Source organism: Andrena cerasifolii, chromosome 8 (assembly GCF_050908995.1).
Source record: "Andrena cerasifolii isolate SP2316 chromosome 8, iyAndCera1_principal, whole genome shotgun sequence".
NCBI classification, from domain to species: Eukaryota; Metazoa; Arthropoda; class Insecta; order Hymenoptera; family Andrenidae; genus Andrena; species Andrena cerasifolii.
Window position 1 is genome coordinate 13,965,682 of NC_135125.1, and position 20,806 is coordinate 13,986,487.

The 20,806-nt window shown below is 43.6% G+C and overlaps 1 protein-coding gene across 6 annotated transcripts in view; it reads left to right on the forward strand.

Moving 5' to 3' along the window:
• The first annotated feature begins 529 nt into the window (after positions 1–529).
• Positions 530–20,806, forward strand: part of LOC143372705 (uncharacterized) — a 113,108-nt gene continuing 92,831 nt past the window's right edge. For all 6 annotated transcript variants that reach the window (XM_076819198.1, XM_076819193.1, XM_076819196.1 and 3 more), the window contains exon 1: positions 530–947. Coding sequence is in view for 4 of the 6 variants with exons in the window: in XM_076819193.1 (XP_076675308.1) it covers positions 865–947 (83 nt within the window). In the remaining 2 variants the exon portion in view is untranslated. The remainder of the gene's footprint in view (positions 948–20,806) is intronic.

Below are 20,806 nucleotides of genomic sequence, written 5' to 3' on the forward strand. Positions count from 1 at the left end.
CGCGCGTTGTGCCCGGTGTGCTTGGTGTGACGTGTGATTAGCCGCCTTTTCGTTCATACGCGATTCAGTGGTGTACGATGTGGTGGTGTTCGACGACGGTCCTGATCCTTGCAGCCGTTGTCATCAGTGGTGTCCGCTATCGAGGCTCCTCCTCCTCCTTCTCTTCGTGGTCGTGGTCGTCGTCGTCGTCGTCGTCGTCGGCGTGCGTCGCGACGCAAAAATTTTATCGCGAGAGCTCCGTAGCCACCCTCTTCTGCCGGCCGAGCGTTCTACGGCGCTGCCCTGACGACAGCACTCGTCCTGCTTGGGGTCACTACCTTCCGGCCAGTGACTAGTGAATATAAATCTGTTTTGTTGCCCAGTGATCTAAAAGAAAAGAAAAAGGAAACGTCGGGAGTGCCGAAGTGAGAGGATAGCCGACTCGACTCCTCTTCCTTCCTTCGTCCGTGGAATACGCACGTACGGTAACGGTTCCTTCGTCTCTCTTGTCCGCCCTGTCGCGTGTGTGCGTCGCTCGCGATCGCGACGCGACGCGACGCGAGCTGTTGTTTCTCGCGTCCGATCGAATTAGGGGGAAATCGAATTTGTGCCGTTCGGATTACTGCAACGGGGGATCATTGATTTCTCGTGGAACAACGGAAAAGCGGTCTCGGCGAGATAGAGAGGGATAGATAGAGGGATAAGAGGGAAGGAGAAAAAGAGTGGCTTCCTTTAGCCGCGCGCGAGACCCGCTGGCGGTATTGGATATATCGGTGGTGTGGTGAGAGTGCCGTGATTAGCGTCGGGCGAAGTTGTGTGTCGTTGTACAGTGTGCCGCCAAACGATACCACAACATCCGATCCCAAATGAAGAGTTCGGAGCAAAATGGTTAGAGAGACACGTCACCTGTGGGTTGGAAATCTGCCGGAAAACATCCGAGAGGATCGCATACGAGAGCATTTCAAACGGTGAGTACTTTTTCGTGCTCGTCCCCCGCGTACGCCTTCTAACAAAAGGCTACGTCTTACGTAACTATATACACGCATCTACCTATATGCATACCCATCTATACGGGGTGTCTGAAAACTACAGTTATAAATTCGATTCATCAACAAAAAGAAACTATACACAAATATCTTAATGTTCATGGTGCCCTGACTCGTATTCGGGTCAGGCCGATTTCCAAAAGTACGTTGCTTCTTTCGTACACCGGATCAGTTGAATTGCCAATCATTGAATCATATATAGGTCATCTTGGTTTTCATTCGTATGCCCCCTGACCTGTATACAGGTCAGGCCCAGATACTAGCTTCAGATCGTGAAATTATTATGTAGGATGTGTTGACCTTTTTCGCTAGTTTTAGTTACGTACCTACTTAGTTCTCGTTTTTACTGCTTTGCATTTAAAAGAACTGTATTTTCCAGAATAGTAGTTTTCGAAATATTTCATACAAGGAACTTTATTCTGAATTTTCGATCACGTGTTTTTCTGTTCATAATTTAAATTTTTTTTCATCCCGAGTTTTAGCGTGATATACTATACTTTAGTTTTTATTAGTTCTGAACACGAAAGTCTTTACAAATCCCACTTGAAACTGCTATAGAGCTCAGTGTAATTGGTTTATTTTATATGTGAGAATATGTAACGAATTTTATTTACTAGTATCAATACGTAATATTCAATTAACACTGTAATCGTATACAACGATGCATAGTGTATTGGAAAGAAGACAGTATTTTATAATAAACATAGTTCCGTCAGCTAACCATCTTAAAATGAATACTTGCGTCTGCTTTTGAGTACGCACAAGAGGCCATTTTGAATTAACACCGGGGACTAAGGAAAACAATAAGAAATGTAGATTCACGGTCGACTTATTGCATGCAACTTAAAAACCAAGTATGTACAGTCAAATGGGGTAACTTTGACCACAAAACTAGATTTTGCAACAGATTCCTCTAGCATCCATTGTATAACAGGTATCATTATCAGACAGTGCTTTGGATAGCTTTAATTGTCTACTTCAGGATGCAGTTTATCTGAGATATAATACCTGTTATACAATACAGTGAGCCACAAAAGTATTCGAACGCTAGCTATTAAAACTGTGAACAATACAAATATGCGTGTTAGACTTAAGTTCTAAAAGTTGTAACTACTATAAGACACAAGTATCGAGATTATATATACCAACTTTGAAATGAATCGGATAATATTTGTAGAAGTTATGAAACATTTGTTGCAAAGATGTACTGAAACAGGGTCACAAAAGTATTCGAACGACATTAATTATACGGACCTTATTTTAGATTAATATTTATTTAGGCCACCTTTGGCTCCAATTTCGTTTTTAGGACGTTACCACATGCTGTGCACTAGTTTTTAGTTATTTTAGATTCGATAGAATTCCATATTTTTAAAATTTTTTGTTTTAGTGCCTACGTCTTTCGCAGTTATGTCGTAGTTTTTTAATCCCCTGCTGATTTCCGTCCACAAATATTCGACGCGATTAATTTCGAGATTTTATGGGGCTGTAGGTAATCCATGTGGTGTATTACCTATACAATAATCATTCTTAAACAATTTGGTGGCATGCTTGCGGTCATTGTCTTGCTGGATATAAAATTTTTCCAATAACTCTTCTAAATTGTTTTTTAAAATTTTTAAAAATGTATGTTCATTTAAAATGCCATCTATAAAAACGAGATTTCCAGTGCCGTTTGCAACCATACACCCCCGCAACATCACGGAACCACCGCAGTACTTTACAGTAGGACGTAGATTTTAGTGTTCATTTCTGAGTTGGTTTTTCTCCAGACATAACGACTTTCACCCAAAACAAATACATATATTTTTAATACATTTTTAATATACTTAGTTCGGATGGAGGGCGTTATGTCTGGAGAAAATCCCACTCAGAAATGAATACTAAAAATCTACGTCCTACTGTAAAGTACTGCGCTGGTTCCGTGGTTGCAAAAGGCACTGGAAATCCCGTTTTTATGGACGGCATTTTAGATAAATATACATTTTTAAATATTTTAATAAAAAAATTAGAAGAAAGTGCTACGAAATTGGGGTTATTGGAAACTTTTTATTTCGAGCAAGACAATGACCGCAAGCATACGGCCGGATTTCTGCAAGAATGGTTATTGTATAATGTATAATATACATTATGGGTTACATACACTCCCATAAAGCCTGGACATTAACGGCCCATCGAATATTTGTAGGCGGAAATCGAGAGGAGATTAAAAAATTACCACACAACTTTGACAGACGTACTAAAACAAAATATTTTAGAAGTTTGGAATTCTATCGAATCTAAACTAACTGAAAAGCTAGTGTACAGCGTGCGACAACGTCCGAAAAGCGAAATTGGAACCAAAGATGGCCTAAATAAATATTAATCTAAAATAAGGTGCGTATAATTAATGTCGTTCGAATAACTTTATGAATATACTTCATTCTAACATGTATATTTTTATTGTTTATAGTTTCAATAGCGAGAGTTCGAATACTTTCGTGGCTCACTGTAGATGCTACAGTAGTTTGTTTTGGAATCTACTTTTGTGGTCGAAGCTACTTCATTCGACGGTATTCCAAATAATTTATTACAATTAATTTCGATTAATTTTCACGCGGCCTAGTTAACAGCGAAGTTCGTTCGTCCAGTTCTGAAATATACCTTCATATATTCTCGAAAAAAGCTCTCGTTCGCAATAACAACGGGCCATATTTGCGTTCACTTTTCCGTTTACGGTGTACCTTGTACCCCGTGACGCGTTCAAGCGCGGAGGGCCCAAACCTTGAGACTCGAGATGGCCAGGAAGATTTACACAACAGGCCTTTGTCGATTCACCGAAATCTTTCTAATTTACCGTGAATCTCGGTCCCACGGGCAGAGCCCCGCTTGGGTAAGAAATAGACGGTCGCTGGACATGCATTTACGGGCAGGAAGTGGTAGGACGCCTTTATTGTCGCCGCGGAGCACGGGCACGGTCAACAATAATTTTGTCCAGAATTTTACGACTGGTGCGGCCGTGCCCGTGCAGCGTCTGCCAAGGCTTTATCCCCGCTTAGCAAGCCCCCGGAACGCTCTTGTATACACGAACGTGCTTCCGTGACCTGCAAATGAATATCGAGGAAAGTCGGCGCGCAAATCCTTCGCTGGTGTTTAGGGACAGCGTTTGTTTATATACCCGCGTATGGAGAACGTTATCAGTTCAATAGAACCGGAGTTCAGGCGCACGTAAGGTGTGCTCGATGTTTTCGGCCCGGCGCGTAGACGAAGGATTCTGAACGCGTATATACACGCCCACACTTGCTGTACACACGCGTACTTACATGACACGCGCGCACAAGCGTGTGCGATATACGGAGAGCCTTGGCTCTGTCTCTCCTCTCCTCGTAGCGTGAGCGCGCCGTCATTTGTTTTTTCCCCGAAGTAATAATAGCTGAGGACAGCCATTTTGAGAGCTCGCAGCGGCACGAAGTTATTGTTCGACAGTGGCGCTCAAACCGTGGATCCCCCGCGGGCACGCCTTCCACAGGTTTTGAGAAGAAAGCGGAAAAGGCACGAAAAATAACAGTCGCGTCGCTGTAATTCACTTTGCAGTAGTTGTTTTGTCAGTTTCGCAATAATTATTCAACGAATTTAACGAAAGATTTGCGCTTTATTTGGTATTGGCTTTGGAAACGGAGTACATGTGCAAAGTTTCGCTAGTCAAAGGTAGTTGCTGGATTAATCTCGATATTCTTATTAATTCGATAAGTGAGTTTCTGTGGTTGGGAGTTTTATGATCAGTTCTAGACAGAGAATTCTTTTCTCCTTGCATTTGTTGAATGGAATACCAGATTAAGTAAACTTCTGAGTTCAAGGAATATAGCAAAGTAGCGATGGGAAAAGTAGACAGTACAGGTAGAATATGTTCAACATTTCCAAAATCGCTTAGTTTTTCGTAATTTTCGGTCGAAATATTATAGAAATATACTTAAGTATACCAAATAGTTCTAAATCCACAAATCATTTTAGTTACACGTTTGTAGGAACATAGTTGCTTCGTGATTTATGTCGAATGTATTTTTAGTACTTCGCAGAATAAAATCGTAGTCTTTTAATATTCTACTGACACTTCGAAGTACGAAATACATGCGTATGGTGAATGAAACACGGATGTGTTTAAAATGCAGGTAGAATTGTTAAAGAGCGAAGATCGAAGTAGGAAAACAGAAGTGAAAACTAACGGTGACGTGGCGCAGTGGCGCTCAACTTGCGGATCCTTAAAAGAACGAGTTACGAACAATGAGAAATTCAGAAATTCAAGAATGGAAATACATATTCATTAATTTCGAGGCATATAAAATTCCAATATCTAGATATTTACGTAAACACATGCCACATTGAACTTCACGTAGCAGTTTCATAATATAAAGTACTGCCGGTACCCTTCTTACAAAAAATATTCAAAATGTTCTCTATTTATGGTTGCACGACTAGTTCTCCGTAGAATATTAAAAAATAAATGCCAGGGACATTTCTGTGAGATTGTAAATCCACTAAAATCTATCATACGAATAGTTTTACGTAAAATCTAAATCTGTGGATATAAAATATCGAATTAAAGTACGTTTAATTAGTAGTTCCTTGGGTAGAACTTGAAATTTTCAGGAAGAGGGGACGATTTGTTCTTCTGCCATTAATTTTTCTTACCGAGAGTGCACACGTCGGTGAATATTATTAGTGTTGCCAGCGGCGCCACATTTTACGTGTCAGCTGGCGATACTTCGTACACTTGGGCTTCGGTCTTACGGTCGTCTACCGTGCGTTATAGCCTTAAAGGTTCGTCCTTAAAATGGCGGGCGGCGTCGTTACGCCGTTGACCTCTCTCTCATTTCTCGAAACGCCCGGTGCACTACTGTGATATTGCGACAGATCTATTCTCGAAATCGTAGACGCGTGGAAAAACACACGATAATGTCAATGATAGGATTATGAAATAAGAACGTTTGATTACCGAAAGGTTTCGTAAATGTTTCAGAAATATTTCGTCGTTTTGTAACAGTGTCGTCCGGGTTGACTTTCATCACTTCAATCGTTCGTACGTTTTTTGTACTCGATTGGAAAAGTAATCAGATCGTGACGTTATTTTATTAGCCTTCGAGCAATTAAGAAATCAAATAATAATCTATATTTACAGATATTAATCTACACTAAATTAATTGCAATTCATAAACTGCAACACACAAAAGTTTTTTTTATAAAGTCGGTAGGATTAACATTTATACAGTGAAAAATGGCAATTTCATTTGAATTCTATCCGTTACGTCACACTAACGTTAACTCGTTGCAATATTTCGAAGGAATGCGAAATATTTCCTTTACCACACTCTAGTATACTAGCCACGGACTGTTACATTTCTTCATATTTCTCCATACACGTGTAAATATGAACTCCTAGTATGTATTTAGTTACCTATTACAATATTTAAAGGAAAGTTTTCTGTCACAAACAATACTGTGCAGGAGGAAGTTTAACGTAGCTTTCGCAGAAATAAGAATTCCAGCCAGATCTCGCGTACACCTTTAAACCATTCCCCCCGTTGATCACGGGGCACGTACAGAGTCCGAACTCGATTCGAAGATGTGTTTTGAAAGCCACGTTCGGCCGCGTCCGCATGTGCGCGGCACGTTACACCCACTTGTAAAAACGTACGCACATTTCTCCTGCACGTACACGCACCCGAATTTCTCTGCGCTCGGCTACGATGCAACGCGCGAGAATACAACCGTATTCACATCCGGTGTGCATACGTACGTATATGCTTCTGTGCACAAGTAATATGCACACGTATCGCGTTCGCAATTTATGGTCACACGGAGATAAGAGTATGCGCGCTGCTTTCGGGTGCACACATGTACGGCACCGGGCTACCTGCACGTTCAGATCATATTTACAATCCACGCTTGCGTGTGCGTACGTGCGCGGGTCGGTGTATTGACAAAATGCTCGGCAGCGTACGCGTGTGTGTGTGCGCGCACGCGTCATGTATGTATGTGCGGCGGGTTGCCGGCGTATTTTGTTATATTGATCGCGCGTGGTCGACCACCTCCCCTTCTCCAGTCTCGCTCTGCCCCATCTCCCCCCACCTCACACTACACCGCGCCCCTGCACCCCATGCTCACCCCACCTTTTCCACCGCGCCTCGTCCTCGTGTTCCACTCGACGTCACCCATCCGAAAACCTTCGACTCTTCGACAACCTCCAGTCACACGTATTTTCGTGTGTTGGTGCGCCTACGATGATATACGAGCTGTCACAAATATGTATCGGAGTTACATAGCCTCTATGTACACGCGGGCGACTTGGGCGCCTTATGTGCAGAGCCCTGGGTGTTTCTTCCTTATAGCGGCAATCGAATTCCGTGTTTCTTCGGGGGAACGTGTCTTAAGCGAGTCGTGTATTTTGCACGGGGCTTCCAAAGCGCTTCGCTCTTTACCAACCAAATAAGAATCATCCGTGGGATATGTAAATACAGTACAAGCGGCGGCGAGTCTGCCATTTTCAGAAATATTTATCCAAAAAATAGCGAAGATGGGCACGTTGAATATTCTGCAGTGCAATCGAAACGCCACTCAACGACGTCACGTCTTTGGAATGAGGTTAATTACATTACTAGAATCCCGTGGACAAATACAAGAATGCAGAGGACATTTTGTTTTTAGCGTAATTTATTTCGCCATGTTTTATCTCTGCCATATGCCGTTGTATCACTTGAACTTTCTACGCGGGAACAATAATGTTGGCATAACGCTTTAAACGTACGTATGTACCCGTTTCCCGTCGAGTGCCGAAGGCACAGGGTGTACCTTTGGCAATATTCGCTTTAACGGTCGCGCGTGTGTAGTGTCGATGAGTGGGGCACTACTCGCAGAGGAGACATCTTGGACGCAAAACCGCAGTGTAATTCCCCCGAGTTCCGCGTGACGTTTCACCGCAAGAGGGTTTTGGGATTTCAGGCATCCCGGGGTCTTCGTCGAGAGCACACCTGCGCGAAGAAGTCGATACCGCCAAATTTCTTCATCCGTCGACCCTGGTGCGTGGCGGTACGGATATCTGGCAAACGGCCGGCATTGCGTTTCAAACCGAAACGACTACGTCGCCTTCTCCTTCGCCGTGTCTCGCAGCGTGTCTCTCGTTTCGCGGTGTTGCCGAGGCCGCGCCGGTCGTTTACGTGCCGTCGGCCCGGCAACGTCGCATCTCTTACCCTCTCACACAGCCAACCCGACTGAGTTGGCAGCTCGGTAAACGGAACACTTCGTATACTCTTGCCTCGATCATCGTTCTGCGAACTCGCACATTAGTTGCTCGGTCCCTCGCCAACCAGAGCATCTTGGTAGCAGCGTTTTTCGTTCGCAAAAGTGTTGGGCAAAAATTCATCCGCCTTTTCCGCTGAATATTATACCAACTCGTCACATCGTCGCCTGTATGATGGCAGTAGTTCAGTGCTTCGTACTCGATCACTCCGTCATAGGATACCTGCGTTCGCGAGTGAACGACGAGAAGTATGACGGAAAAAGTGATTCGCTACTCGAAATTCTTAATTACGTGCGCCAAATCGGAGCCTCCAGAGATTCGGATGATAAAATCGAAGAAAATATGTTTGAGATCCTCCCTCTTTGACTGCTGCCTCTGACGAGGAACCCCCTCTTCTCGCGTGCAGTCGTCGATTGAAACTCTGAATAAATTTGTTTATGGTAGCCTTGCATGACGTATGTTACGCTCGCTGGTATCTGCGTTTACAAAGTTGCTAGGTTTGTCGGGCTTAGTACGACAGAAGACACAACCATCCGGCACTCGCTATCGGTTCGAATAGTTTATAACGCGTCGAGTGTCTACAATACTTACACAATAATGCAGTCTATGCATGTCCCTCCGCATAATGCCAGGATATACATGCACGAGTATACGTAAATACGTGCGCATATACGCGGCACATGTAGTCGTCGTATGTTCTTCCAAGGGCTCTTGGCCGCGTAGAACACACGACTGACTTTCACCGGCTAAGACGCCGAGTTCAGGAAAGAGGTGGATGGCGTACGAAGCGTTCCGAAAACATCGGGCACCCGAATCGTCTATAACTAACTTGACCTCAACAGTTTCCTGTTTCTTGATCGTATTTTCGCAATTTTAGATGTCATCTGCTAAAATCAAAGAGAAGCATACAATTGTGTGAAATATCTGAGTCAATTTTTTTGTTAGAAAACACCATTTCAGTGTGATCCTTAAGGCAACTGTTTAGAGTTTATGGTGTAAATAGAACTATTCTGATTAGTAGCGTGAGATTTCTCTCACTTAATATACACGATAGAAAAAGCTTTTATTACTGCAATTCCTTTTTTCCTTTTATGCACCGTAAATGAAGGAATTATGTATTTTTCATTCGCCTTCTATCATAGGTGTTCTTTAATAGGAACTTGAATTTCAGACATCTTTCTCGCACAGTTCATCCTTGGCGATGCGTCCTGCAGTAGTATAAAATCGAATGGAGCGAGTATACCGTTCAGTGACCCTGTTTAATAGTTGTTAAACGCGAGTGCCCTCGTTTTTCTTTAAGCATGCAGCATGCGCAAATAACGGTACACAAATTTTCAGCATTCCTTTATATCCTTTATAATTATATTAAATATAATCGAGAAATAAAGTCGATAAAGACTATGGCGTCAGAAAACAGGTGGAGAAAAATAAGACTCAGGAAATTCAAGATATGTACTTCTTTTTGCACTTCCCCTTTTTGTTCTCTTTCAAAATCAGCATAACTTCCAACCACGTTCAGATTAATAGTGCTAGAATGTTTCGCAAGCATTGATGCAGAGGAAACTCCGAGGGGCAGCACAATGATTCCTTTCTACCTTCGTGGCAATTTTTGGCGATAGTCATTATGGCTTTTGTGGTCACGTAAGATGTCGCGGAAACGTGCTCGAGTGACCCAGAGGGCTCGCGAGAAATTGTAGATCTGGAATCGATAGAATTTGCAGTGACGTTGCCGAACAGCGCGCCCCGCGCCGAAATTGGCAACGCCGCTTCATCTTGGGGCCAGCCAGAACGTGCGTTTTTGTAGATTTCAAGGCCTCACCTTTCGGATTAAAAAAATAATCCCACATCACGGACCCCGTTGCGAACGTAATTGTATCGCCTTACACGCTTTCAGGATCTCTGCATTACTGTTGCACCCTTCGCTGCGAACCCCCCTTTCCTTTCTTTGGTTGAACATCGAGGAGGCTTTATGTTACGGCATCGTTTAACAGTACGGGACTTACGTAATAGTTTTATGCGCATTTGTTAATAGCTTGATTATTTGCACGTGAGAAAATAATGACTCAGAAATCGGTTCGTATCAGTGTTTGCTACTATGTCTAATAGACTTTAGGCATGGTTAGTCACAGTCGAGAGAAATATCTGACTGATAAGTTGTACGGATTACGATCGTTCGATAAAGGTGTATGTATGAAGATTGCGAAGGTGAAAAAAATAATACATTTATCTTTAACCACGATTACCCTTTTCCCTCAAAATATTTATTGTTTTAAGCAGCAGCTATTATATAAAACAAGACGAGATTAACAAATGTGCACCTCAGAGCTTTTGATGCAGTGGCATAAATATTAAAATATTAATAAATAAGCAGTTCTACTGTTCACTTTAATCTGCAATAATATTGTGCGGATGTTACTCGGCAGTGGCTTATAAGACTACAGCTTCTGAACAGTTATACTTGTGTAACGTATCGGATGGAAAATTAATGCGTAACGGAGCCACGAGGTTAATATACAAAGAAAGAACAAAGGAATATTTCTCACCATATTCAGTTGATATTTTTCAAGCATGGAATAAGTAGAGCGAGGCTCCGTTTGAAACGCCTCGAGGGGCCCAGTAATCTGAGATCCGGAACCAGCCCGAGACATCCGGACTAGGGTAGGGCCCAAGTTATATCAGGGACAAAGGGAATCGCCATGACAGATCGGTCGAATAAAGACAGCCACTGTTTGCAACGTAGCGTAAGCTCGTACCATCGACTTTGCACCGTGCAACTCGATTAAAAAATCATCAATATATATATCACAACATTAAAACGTATAGTAAGAAAGGTTTCAAAAAGGCACAGCAGTGATCTCCCTCCTCCTTCTCGTTCAGAGCGCAACTGTCCACACTGAAAATTCGTATATAAATGGAACTTGGATCACAGCGCATCCTCTGAAACCGGCAAATTTACCTGCCCAGCTACGCGCTATTCAACGTTGCCCTAAACCCTTCGAGCCTGACCCTATAGGAGATATTTCTAACGTACGGCTAGTATTAATAGCGAGTTGCGCCGATATTAAAGCAGCATATCACAGACGGAAAGTTATGTTCCCCGCGGGTATTTTATTCTTCCCAATTTTACGAAGCCCTATCTAATTACAACGGAGCCCGTGTCCGAGGATCCTGGATACGGGTCTGGGCCGAGCTTAGCCAGACTGGTAGGCAGGCACAGGCACAGGCACAGACACAGGCACAGGCACAGGCACAGGCTCAGGCACAGGCACAGGCACAGGCACAGGCACAAGCACAGGCACAGGCACAGGCAGGCAAGCAGGCAAAAGCAAGGCAAGGTAAGGCAGGCTGACATGGTACACCGGTTCGAGCCGGCAACGCCGCGCGTCGGCGGCAGGGAGCCGGCAACGCCGCACGGCTATTATGTAACACCCGGCAACGTCGCCGGGGTACACCGAGGGGCGCCGGGAGTGAATGTCGGTGGGGAGAATAGGGGCGTTAGGGAGAGTCGAATGGTGGGCGGTCGGCGCGGGGCTGGAGGAGCAGGGGCGAGGGGAGGGAGCATTATCTACGGTAGGGAGAACGCGCGCGCACACACGCTTACACGGGCGCGCAGGGTCCCCACCCCTCCGGGTCGCTGCTGCGTCACACGAGGCATTGCAAGCATCCCCTTGTCCGTATACCGTGGCGCACACAGGCACATACGCGTCTAACGTTCGAGAAAACCACCTTATAGCGAGGGGAACCCCTCGAAAATGGGGCTTCTAGGAACGGCCGCTCGGGGAAGTGTGTGCACGCGTACATACGCGTACATATGTATCCTCCGTGGACGTGAACGATAACGAAATTTCTTCTTTCTTCTTCCGTCTTATTGGACTTTAGACGCGCTCAGGTTATCTTCTCCGTCGATCGCGATGATTCTGTCGTAAAGGCGGTCGATACAGGCGTGTGTGTGAACCGAAGAGGGAGATTCGATTGACCGTGTATAGCGAGGCGCGGTATTTAGTAGCGCTGGCAAACATTTCGGGTGGCAGTACTCGTTTGGTTTAAAATTACCTTTGTCGCAAAATATTGCGTTTATTAGACAATTCTAAGGTTTGCAAATTTTTCGCAGAACTCTGATTATTAAATTGTTTTATTGTAAAAGAATCTTTATTATTCCTCATCTTTCCGAAGGACCATTTTCGTTAGCCTTCTATTTTGATTTTCGCCATCCAATTGCTCGTAGCGACAGTAATGTTGTAATAATCCTGTGCGCGTGTTAGATATCAAGCATTTCAAAGATCGTTCGCAGGTGAATATTATCGAAGGAAACTCTATGGAAAACTGTGATTTCGCGTAGCAAACGATCTAATGAATCATGTACAATAAACACGCGTCAGTTACGTGACTATTCTAATCAGGATCGTTTCTAGGACAGATAAAACTGCATGCGCTGTCGCGGTTCGTTTCGAAAGAGTTCTGAGCCTATTACACCTAATTTCGATTTAACCGGGTCCAAGATTCATCCGGATGGAAACAGTTCAGACGCCTATTTCTCGAGCCATTCTGTGTCGTGCACTGTACACTACGGAAAGTTCTTTGCATAATCCGTCTGTGTAAATAAAAGATACTGGGAACAAACAGAGCGAACTACTGGAGAAAGCTCGTAAATACAATTCTGTACAGCGTATTAAATATTAAAAGAAAACCATAAAGAACTGACTACCATGTGCGATAACAAAGTTAATAGAATCTTATAGAAAGAGAATTCAAAGTTCCACTTGGTAAATGAACCTCCGCCAGGCGATTAATTTTTCAACGAGGAAGTTCGACAGACTTACAGCTAAAGGTACCTCCGAGTAAACACGCAAAAGCCTTTTTACGACTCCGCTACGATCGCGATACGCGCAGTATCGTCTCCGTTTGAAACTCAAGGCGCCCAGTCGATCGCGAGTGCGTCACCGACCGGTTAAAGGTTAAGATTATGTAACGGAAATGGAGCTGTTAGCAGGTGTATTCGAAAATGCGGACGAAATTATCGCGGTTAAACTTAGATTTCGAAGCATCGATTTTCTATCGAGGGCAGCGCGGCTACGTCCCGCCACCCTCCCCGCGTTATTAACAGAGTGCCTAGAGACGTTGCCTTCCTCCTTCTGCCCGGGGTAGGGGTGGCCTCGTTTCACGTGTTTCGTGTTGTTCCTGGCGATGAAAAGGGAACGTAATGTCAGCCGTTAGCCTTGCAACGCGATCGAAACATATTATTTAGCGTGGTGTGTAACGCCGCCGGGGCAATATTTCCCATCGGGCGCGCAGAAATATTCTGTTTCAGCGCGCGATCCCCCCGTCGTTTCTGCACACGGCCGGGATCGATTCGCCGTCTCGGATTCGCCGCGTTACGCAATTCCGCCAAGGAATCTAGATTCATTCAGAAGTTTCGCAATTACAGGCGCGTTTGCATGTACAGAGAAAGCGAAATAAGACGAGCCCACGCTCCTCCGCCGCACAGGCTGTAAACACGGGCGTTTCTTGCCATTCATAAATAACAATACTGAAAATAGGCGCGTATCAGAACAATTCCGCGAAACGGGGCAGTAAAGCTCGCCTCTCCTGACCTACAGCTGTTCTTGCCAATGCCTCTGGTGGGATTTATTTCTGTCCGATTAATTCGCGGGTCTTCGAACGTTATACCTGTAACGGTAGAACTTCCCTGCTCGACGTTGCTGTTTCCCTTACCCAACCATCTTTATTTTAACCCTTAACTGGTATACTGTTTCTGGCAAACGTGGCTGGTATTCTGGGGTCGTGGCAGACCCCAAATAAAAAAGGACACAGAAATTTGTAAAGTCGACCCTAGATCAACCTCTATGAATATTTTGTTCTTTGGTAATGTGTAAAATAATAGAAACCTAGAAAGTTAAACTATTATTATAAAATTAATTAGAAAAACAGTGTACAAGCTTAGACAACCAAAATTTTTGCAGCGAACTTTGCGTGCCTGGGGTCATGAGCGACCCCAAGATACCAGTTAAGGGGGTATACCCGTTTGAACCCTCGGAAAATGTATACATTTTGTGGATTTTTTTACAAGTCAACGGTTCGATGCAGATTTCCCGTTTTTTAACTATGTTTACATAGTATTATGAACTACTTATAAAAAAAGTTTCAGTTAAAAAACTATTGTTTTTCGGAAGTTACGGATACATGTCCGAAAGTCTCTCGATTTTAGACGGCTAAACGGTGGCCCTAAAAACTCGCGCTACGTTCAACCAATTTACTTCAAATTTTGCATGCAGAATCATAATAAGATTCCACATCGTCCAACGAAGGCGATTTTGAAAATTTTGAAAAATAAAGAAATGGTGAGAGATCAAAGGTAAAGTTAAATTTTTCTAAGAGAAAAATCCACCTTTTTCCTTTATAAATAATAAACGGGGAATCGAAATAAAAAAAGCCTTCGTTGGACGATGCGGAATCTTATTATGATTCTGCATGCAAAATTTGAAGTGAATTGGTTGAACGTAGCGCGAGTTTTTAGGGCCACCGTTTAGCCGTCTAAAATCGAGAGACTTTCGGACATGTATCCGTAACTTCCGAAAAACAATAGTTTTTTAACTGAAACTTTTTTTATAAGTAGTTCATAATACTATGTAAACATAGTTAAAAAACGGGAAATCTGCATCAAACCGTTGACTTGTAAAAAAATCCACAAAATGTATACATTTTCCGAGGGTTCAAACGGGTATACCCCCTTAAAGGTTAACAAGAATAGCGCGTGGCACGTCCGCGCGAAGTTTGCAGCCGAAATATTCAGATCGAAGTGAAATCTTTGAGATTCACTTTAGAGGATCCCTGGGCCACTCGACTTTTTTTACCAGTTCTATTTCCACTGTTCCTCTTGACCCTTAATCGAGTTACACACCGCTCGGGCATGCTCCGCGGGCGAATATCCGGCGTGCGGACGCAGAGTCATCCCGATATTCCAAACGCGATACCGGTAAAAATAGTTGGCGCGTTGTGTTGCAGGCTTCGAGGCGCGGACGAAAGAGCGACGCAAAGGGAACCGGCTGAACGCAGTCGGTGCGCGAGGCGGGCCCTCTGCTTATTATCGTATTAATTTCCTCGCGTTTACGTCTCATTGACTCCAATACTCCTGCCTCTCTGTCCTTTCATCGTCCGCCAGGAAGGACATTTAAGGTTGGGAAAAACGAGGCAGCAATTACCGGGCGCGGAGCGCGAGGCAAATCGAGAGGCCGCCTCTTCCTCCGGGGTTTTTAGGCCGCTCGTCTACGTCTGTTGTTTTGTAGTTCAACGACTCTTTTGCCAGTGCCTCCACCTCCGCGCCTCCGTCGCCTTCTTTCACCTCCTCCTCCTCCTGCGCGCCGAGGCTTCTTTGCGCACGGAGAAACCGAGCGATAGAACGAGGCGGTGCGCACGTATGATCGACTGCCTCCCACGAAATATCGCCGGGACACGGAAGAAAGTGTACAACCAGCCGCTCGAGCAACAATAAATATTCATGGGAGCCAGCGGCGTAGGAATGGCAACGCGGGGCCGCGTTTCTAACGAGGGAAATTCGATATATGGATCCCTCGCGCGAATTCGAGGAGGCAGTAGCGTGGGAGTGACGGTCTTGAGAGAGGCGGCTGGTAGTCGTGTGCTCGGGATGGGTGAGAGTCGATTCTCAGCGCGTGCGGGACTGATATCGGGGCCCGATCTAGCTCCTCCGCCGTTCTGGCCAACAATTTTTGACGGTCAGCGAAAGTTTTTCAGGTACTTGTGGAAGAACAAAAGCCGTCTGTTTTATAGAAAATTTAATATTCATAAATTACCCAATTTTGGTATTTTAGATCGGACTCTAACAAGGGAACACCGATTGGAACGCAACTTTGTGGGTTTTTAGAGTGATTCGATACAAGAACAACGGTGTGTTTCATTTGGGCCCTATCGCATTTGTATTTGTATTTTTTGTTTTTCCTGTGTTTTTACACAGGATGGCGTTTCAAGCATTTTTGCTTAAATTGCCCAACGAACATTAGTCATTCATTTTTCCCTCCTCTCTCCTTCGGGTCCCAGCAACAGCAGCGCACTGGGAGAAAGGTGGTCTCCCATCTTTCCCCAGTACACCGCCCCGTGATGCTTAACTTCGGTGATCTAACGAGAACCGGTGTTTTCCATCACGGCTACGGCCGCTGGTGGGCCCTATCGCCCTTTAAGGGAGTGAAAACTAACCTCAAAGTCGAATTGGCACTTCCACTTTTTCGCCCATAACTCTCAAAGTACAGCAGACAGAAAAAAATGTTTTAAACAAAAGTTTAATGGTGCAATAAGCGCTACAAACTTGCGTTAACAAAATTTTGAAAAGAGTTTTTTTCGTCAGTTATATATATATTTTTAACTGTTTTTTAAATTTTGTTAACGGAAGTTTGTAGCGCTTATTGCACCATTAAACTTTTGTTTGAAACATTTTTCTCTGTCTGCTGTACTTTGAGAGTTATACGCGAAAAAGTGGAAGTGCCGATTCGACTTTGAGGTTAGTTTTCACCCGCTTAAAGGACGATAGGGCCCAAATGAAAGACACCGTTGTTCTTGTATCGAATCACTCTAAAAACCCACAAAGTTGCGTTCCAATCGGTGAGTCCAAGTTCGCGGTATTCCCTTGTAAGTGATATGTGTATTTATTATGTCGCGAAAGGGTATCTTTTGATTTTATTCTTCGAGAATATTCAGAAAGAGTTGGAACTTAGTGGAATTTATTATTCGAGACTTCTAATACTCGGCAGAAGTTGCCTTTCATAATGGTATTTAATCTGTGAAAATCTGAACTTCAATAAATGTTTTGAGGTGCCGCAGGTCAGTTACAAATTATTTTCATGAAAAATGACTGTCTTAATAAAGCTAAAATAATTCTAACGTGCCAGAACCCTCGCACTAAAATTTATTAGAAGGAGAATGTACCAACATCTTATTTAATCACGAAAACCACTGATATATCATCGCCACCGCGTTTAACACCAAGCGAAACTCCTGCAGGTAAACGAGAGGCTAAAAGTCTTACTTCGAATCCTTATTTCTCGTTTTAATTTCAAACAATATTTGCCCAGCTCTTAACAGGGCTTCCACTTCTCCACGAAGGATCACAGTAGCTAAACAACGGGATTAAAACCAGAAATTCATCCTCCCCTTTTCGCTGTCATCCCGCCTTTCCCATCGCATCAAGCTCTCCCCATAAATCAGGTTCAGTGCGTACCAATAATACCGCGGACCTCGTATCTCGGAACGCATCGAGCTGCGCACCACGCTTTCCAAAAATTCGAACTTAGGAGACGCGCGAAAATACCTAACGTACTGGATCAGGTCTGTTCTACGCCACTGGCGATGGGGTCAACTCTCCACGGTTACGGGCGATCATTTCGTGCCGCGCTCCCGCGTAGAGTCCTCCCGTTCTTTCTTCGTCGCGTCGTACTCCTCCGGCTCGTAAAGGTTAAATGAGTCTGGCACATTGAGAGGGCGAGTTAGAAAACGAGCGAGAGGCAGCGAGCCGGGCAGACGGTAAGGCGTGAGAAGGGAAAGAAGACAGACGGAGAAGGAGAGGCGATGATCGTAATAACCTCCTCCACCTGCAACGGCTTTTGCTATGTATTGCTTCTATATAGAATAGCTCTCTTTCTCTCGCCCCCTTCTCGCTCCCGCTACGAGTCTGCCGCGTGTGTCTGTACATACAACACGTAGAGGTTGGCTGATACACGTACAAAGGCAGCATTTTGCTGTACACTCACCTTTCGGTCGTGTATACCGGCACAGAAGCTTTCCTGGCTCGACTGAACGAGCGTCGTTCCTACTACCGGCTGGCCGTGACACACTTATTCCATCGGCAAGAGAAGCAAAGTGGCAGCCATCACGAAAATCTCACGGCTTTTCGATCGGACGGGTTCACCGTCGTTCCACGCTGATCGTCGAATCTCCCCCCCCCCCCAAATCATGATTTATTTCTCCAGATATTCACATTTTGATCCGGCGGAAGGTTTTTTTTTTTTAGAGGCGATGAGGGTTCCTGGGGTGAAATACGGTTCAAAGAGCAACGTTCGAGTAGAAGTGAAGATATATAGGTATAGTCGTGGTTCTTAGCGACTGTGCACCCTTTTAGCGACGATCTATTGGCGGGCATGGGTGATAAATTGAGATGGATGAAGGTTATTTCGTTTTATTTGCTTTTATTTATTTGGGTAAGGGGGAATTGTTGCTTGGAGTGTGTAACGCAGGGGAATGTTAAGTGGGGTGGTTTTTAAAGGCATTTGTGGTGTGTTTTGTGGTTATAGCTGTGGAGTCGAGTCTGCGATGATGAGTTTATGTTTATTGGAGTGGGAAGGTGTAGTAAGAAGTTTATCAAAGAAGGCTAATGTTTAATTAGTTGGTAGAAGTACTTGCTGCGTTATATATTCTGCTGATCGAGTTTGGAAGTTATTGGTTATTGTCTTATGTACAGGAAAATATGTCGAAGCAGTGCTGCTTTGAATATTCTGCATTTTGGTGTAGACTTATTTTTTTCTGGGAACATTACGTGGCTCATTTTAAACGCGAAACAAGAGAAATTGTAATTCTTTGGAAATGAGTCCCGAATTTCGATTGAATATTTAATCCTGCTAATCTCGTGGGATCTGTTTGAATAGAAACGATTTTCATTTACTTATAATTAGCACAAGTTACTCTGAGAGTTAATAAGGTAACTCTTCTGTCATTTTCTGCCTTTATCCTCCAGTTAGTATGAAACAAAACTTAGTTCTCATCAGATAGACTTAAATTTCGAACTTCATCGTTGAATATTAGTGTAACTGAATTTGTCTGATCTTCCAATATTTTTTTGAAATATTCCCACTGTACCATTCATTTCCCATTTTAAAATTCGACGACATAAATGTTACGTCACTCCCGATATCCACGTACGGTTTCATAATTAAAATCGGTTCTACCTTATCACAGTCGAAAAACCTGTAAGTGATGCAAGCTTTTACGGCTATTAACTAAGCAACAGTGCGCTACCTTCTAAGTGCACAGACTCTATACTTGCGTTCTACATTGCATCCATTGCGAGCCATAAATCCTGCACGATGCCATTACCAATTACTACATCAATTTCGAATACGTACACTTATGTTTTAGTGCCAGTGATAACGCTGTAATTTGAACGTCATCCACGTTCAAATTCGAGCAGCTTGTCCCCCGTAATTTCAAGGCAAGTTGCCTGGAACAGTCCGCGTGAAATATTATTCCGGTAAATGTTCGTATCCGCCTCCCAATACGTCGATTTATCGAAGCACCGTGACATTTCTGTTCTGCTCCAGTTTTGCCGTCACCCTGCGAACTGTATAAGTAAAACGTGTCGGCGTGTACCTATTTTCCAGCCAGCTGGATCACTTTGGATCACTAATAGGAAGAGCACGGCGTGCCGCGCTTTCCACTCGATTTTACGGTTCAAGTAGCATCTCAAAAACACCCACACTGTAACGTTAAATGCGAGCTGTGCGTCACAATATCGCGGATAGGTCGATATATAATTAAATGCGAAAGTAACAATTCTATTACGATATTCTTTGGCAGAGATTGATTAGGTTCATCAGGCAGAACATAATCGAAAATAGTTTTAAAGGTTTTTCAGTTGTGGCTTCCAAGGGTATCTCCCCTTTACTTTAAAGCGCTTACTGCAAGGGCCACGATTCGAAACTATGCTCTCGAGGAATCGATCACCCGGCCCGTATTATGAAAGCTAGAAAAACTACGCATTACGTTCCCAACAGAAGCGTCGCATTTTACGGGAATAACTTGCAGCGCGGGATGACTTAGCTTTAGCAGATTCCTCAAATTTTTGCATCTATATTCCGCGGGCGGTGTAATTGTCATGCCCCCTTTAATAAGAATTTGAGTCTGACGTTCCACGGAGAAGAATGTTACCTTTCCGAATTTCGAAGCTAGAAAATTGAAATTCGCATAATTATGGGCCCCTGGTTCGTTATCTGCGCCAATTTTCCACGGGGGATATTTAAATTATTTTGAAATTGGAAGATTCAGATCGATAATACGGATTTTTTAAATAAAATTATGAATATCCTACCGCGACATAAATAACAGTAATAGCAGTAATAGCACATACAGTTTTATTAAACTACTTAGCACGGGTCAATATGGACCCCGTAACCGCCACCGAGGGAAAATAACTGATTACCAATACTTCATCTTTAATAAATAATTCAAAGCAATCTAGCACACACCATACCTATACAATTTCCTTCAAACGTCCAGTTTTTGTGAAATTTGAATTTTTATATGCAGCAAATAAAACCTACATTTATATCTGCTGCATAAAGGAGAGTGGTAGATGTTTCGATGGCAGACGAAAAATATCTTTTCCCTAATATGAAATAAATATTTATTTTATATTTGGCCAAAAATATTTTTCTCCTAACATAAAATGAGTATGAGGTGAGGGACGCGAGGGTGGTAATAAGGTACACTACTTAATAAACTCAACAAGTAA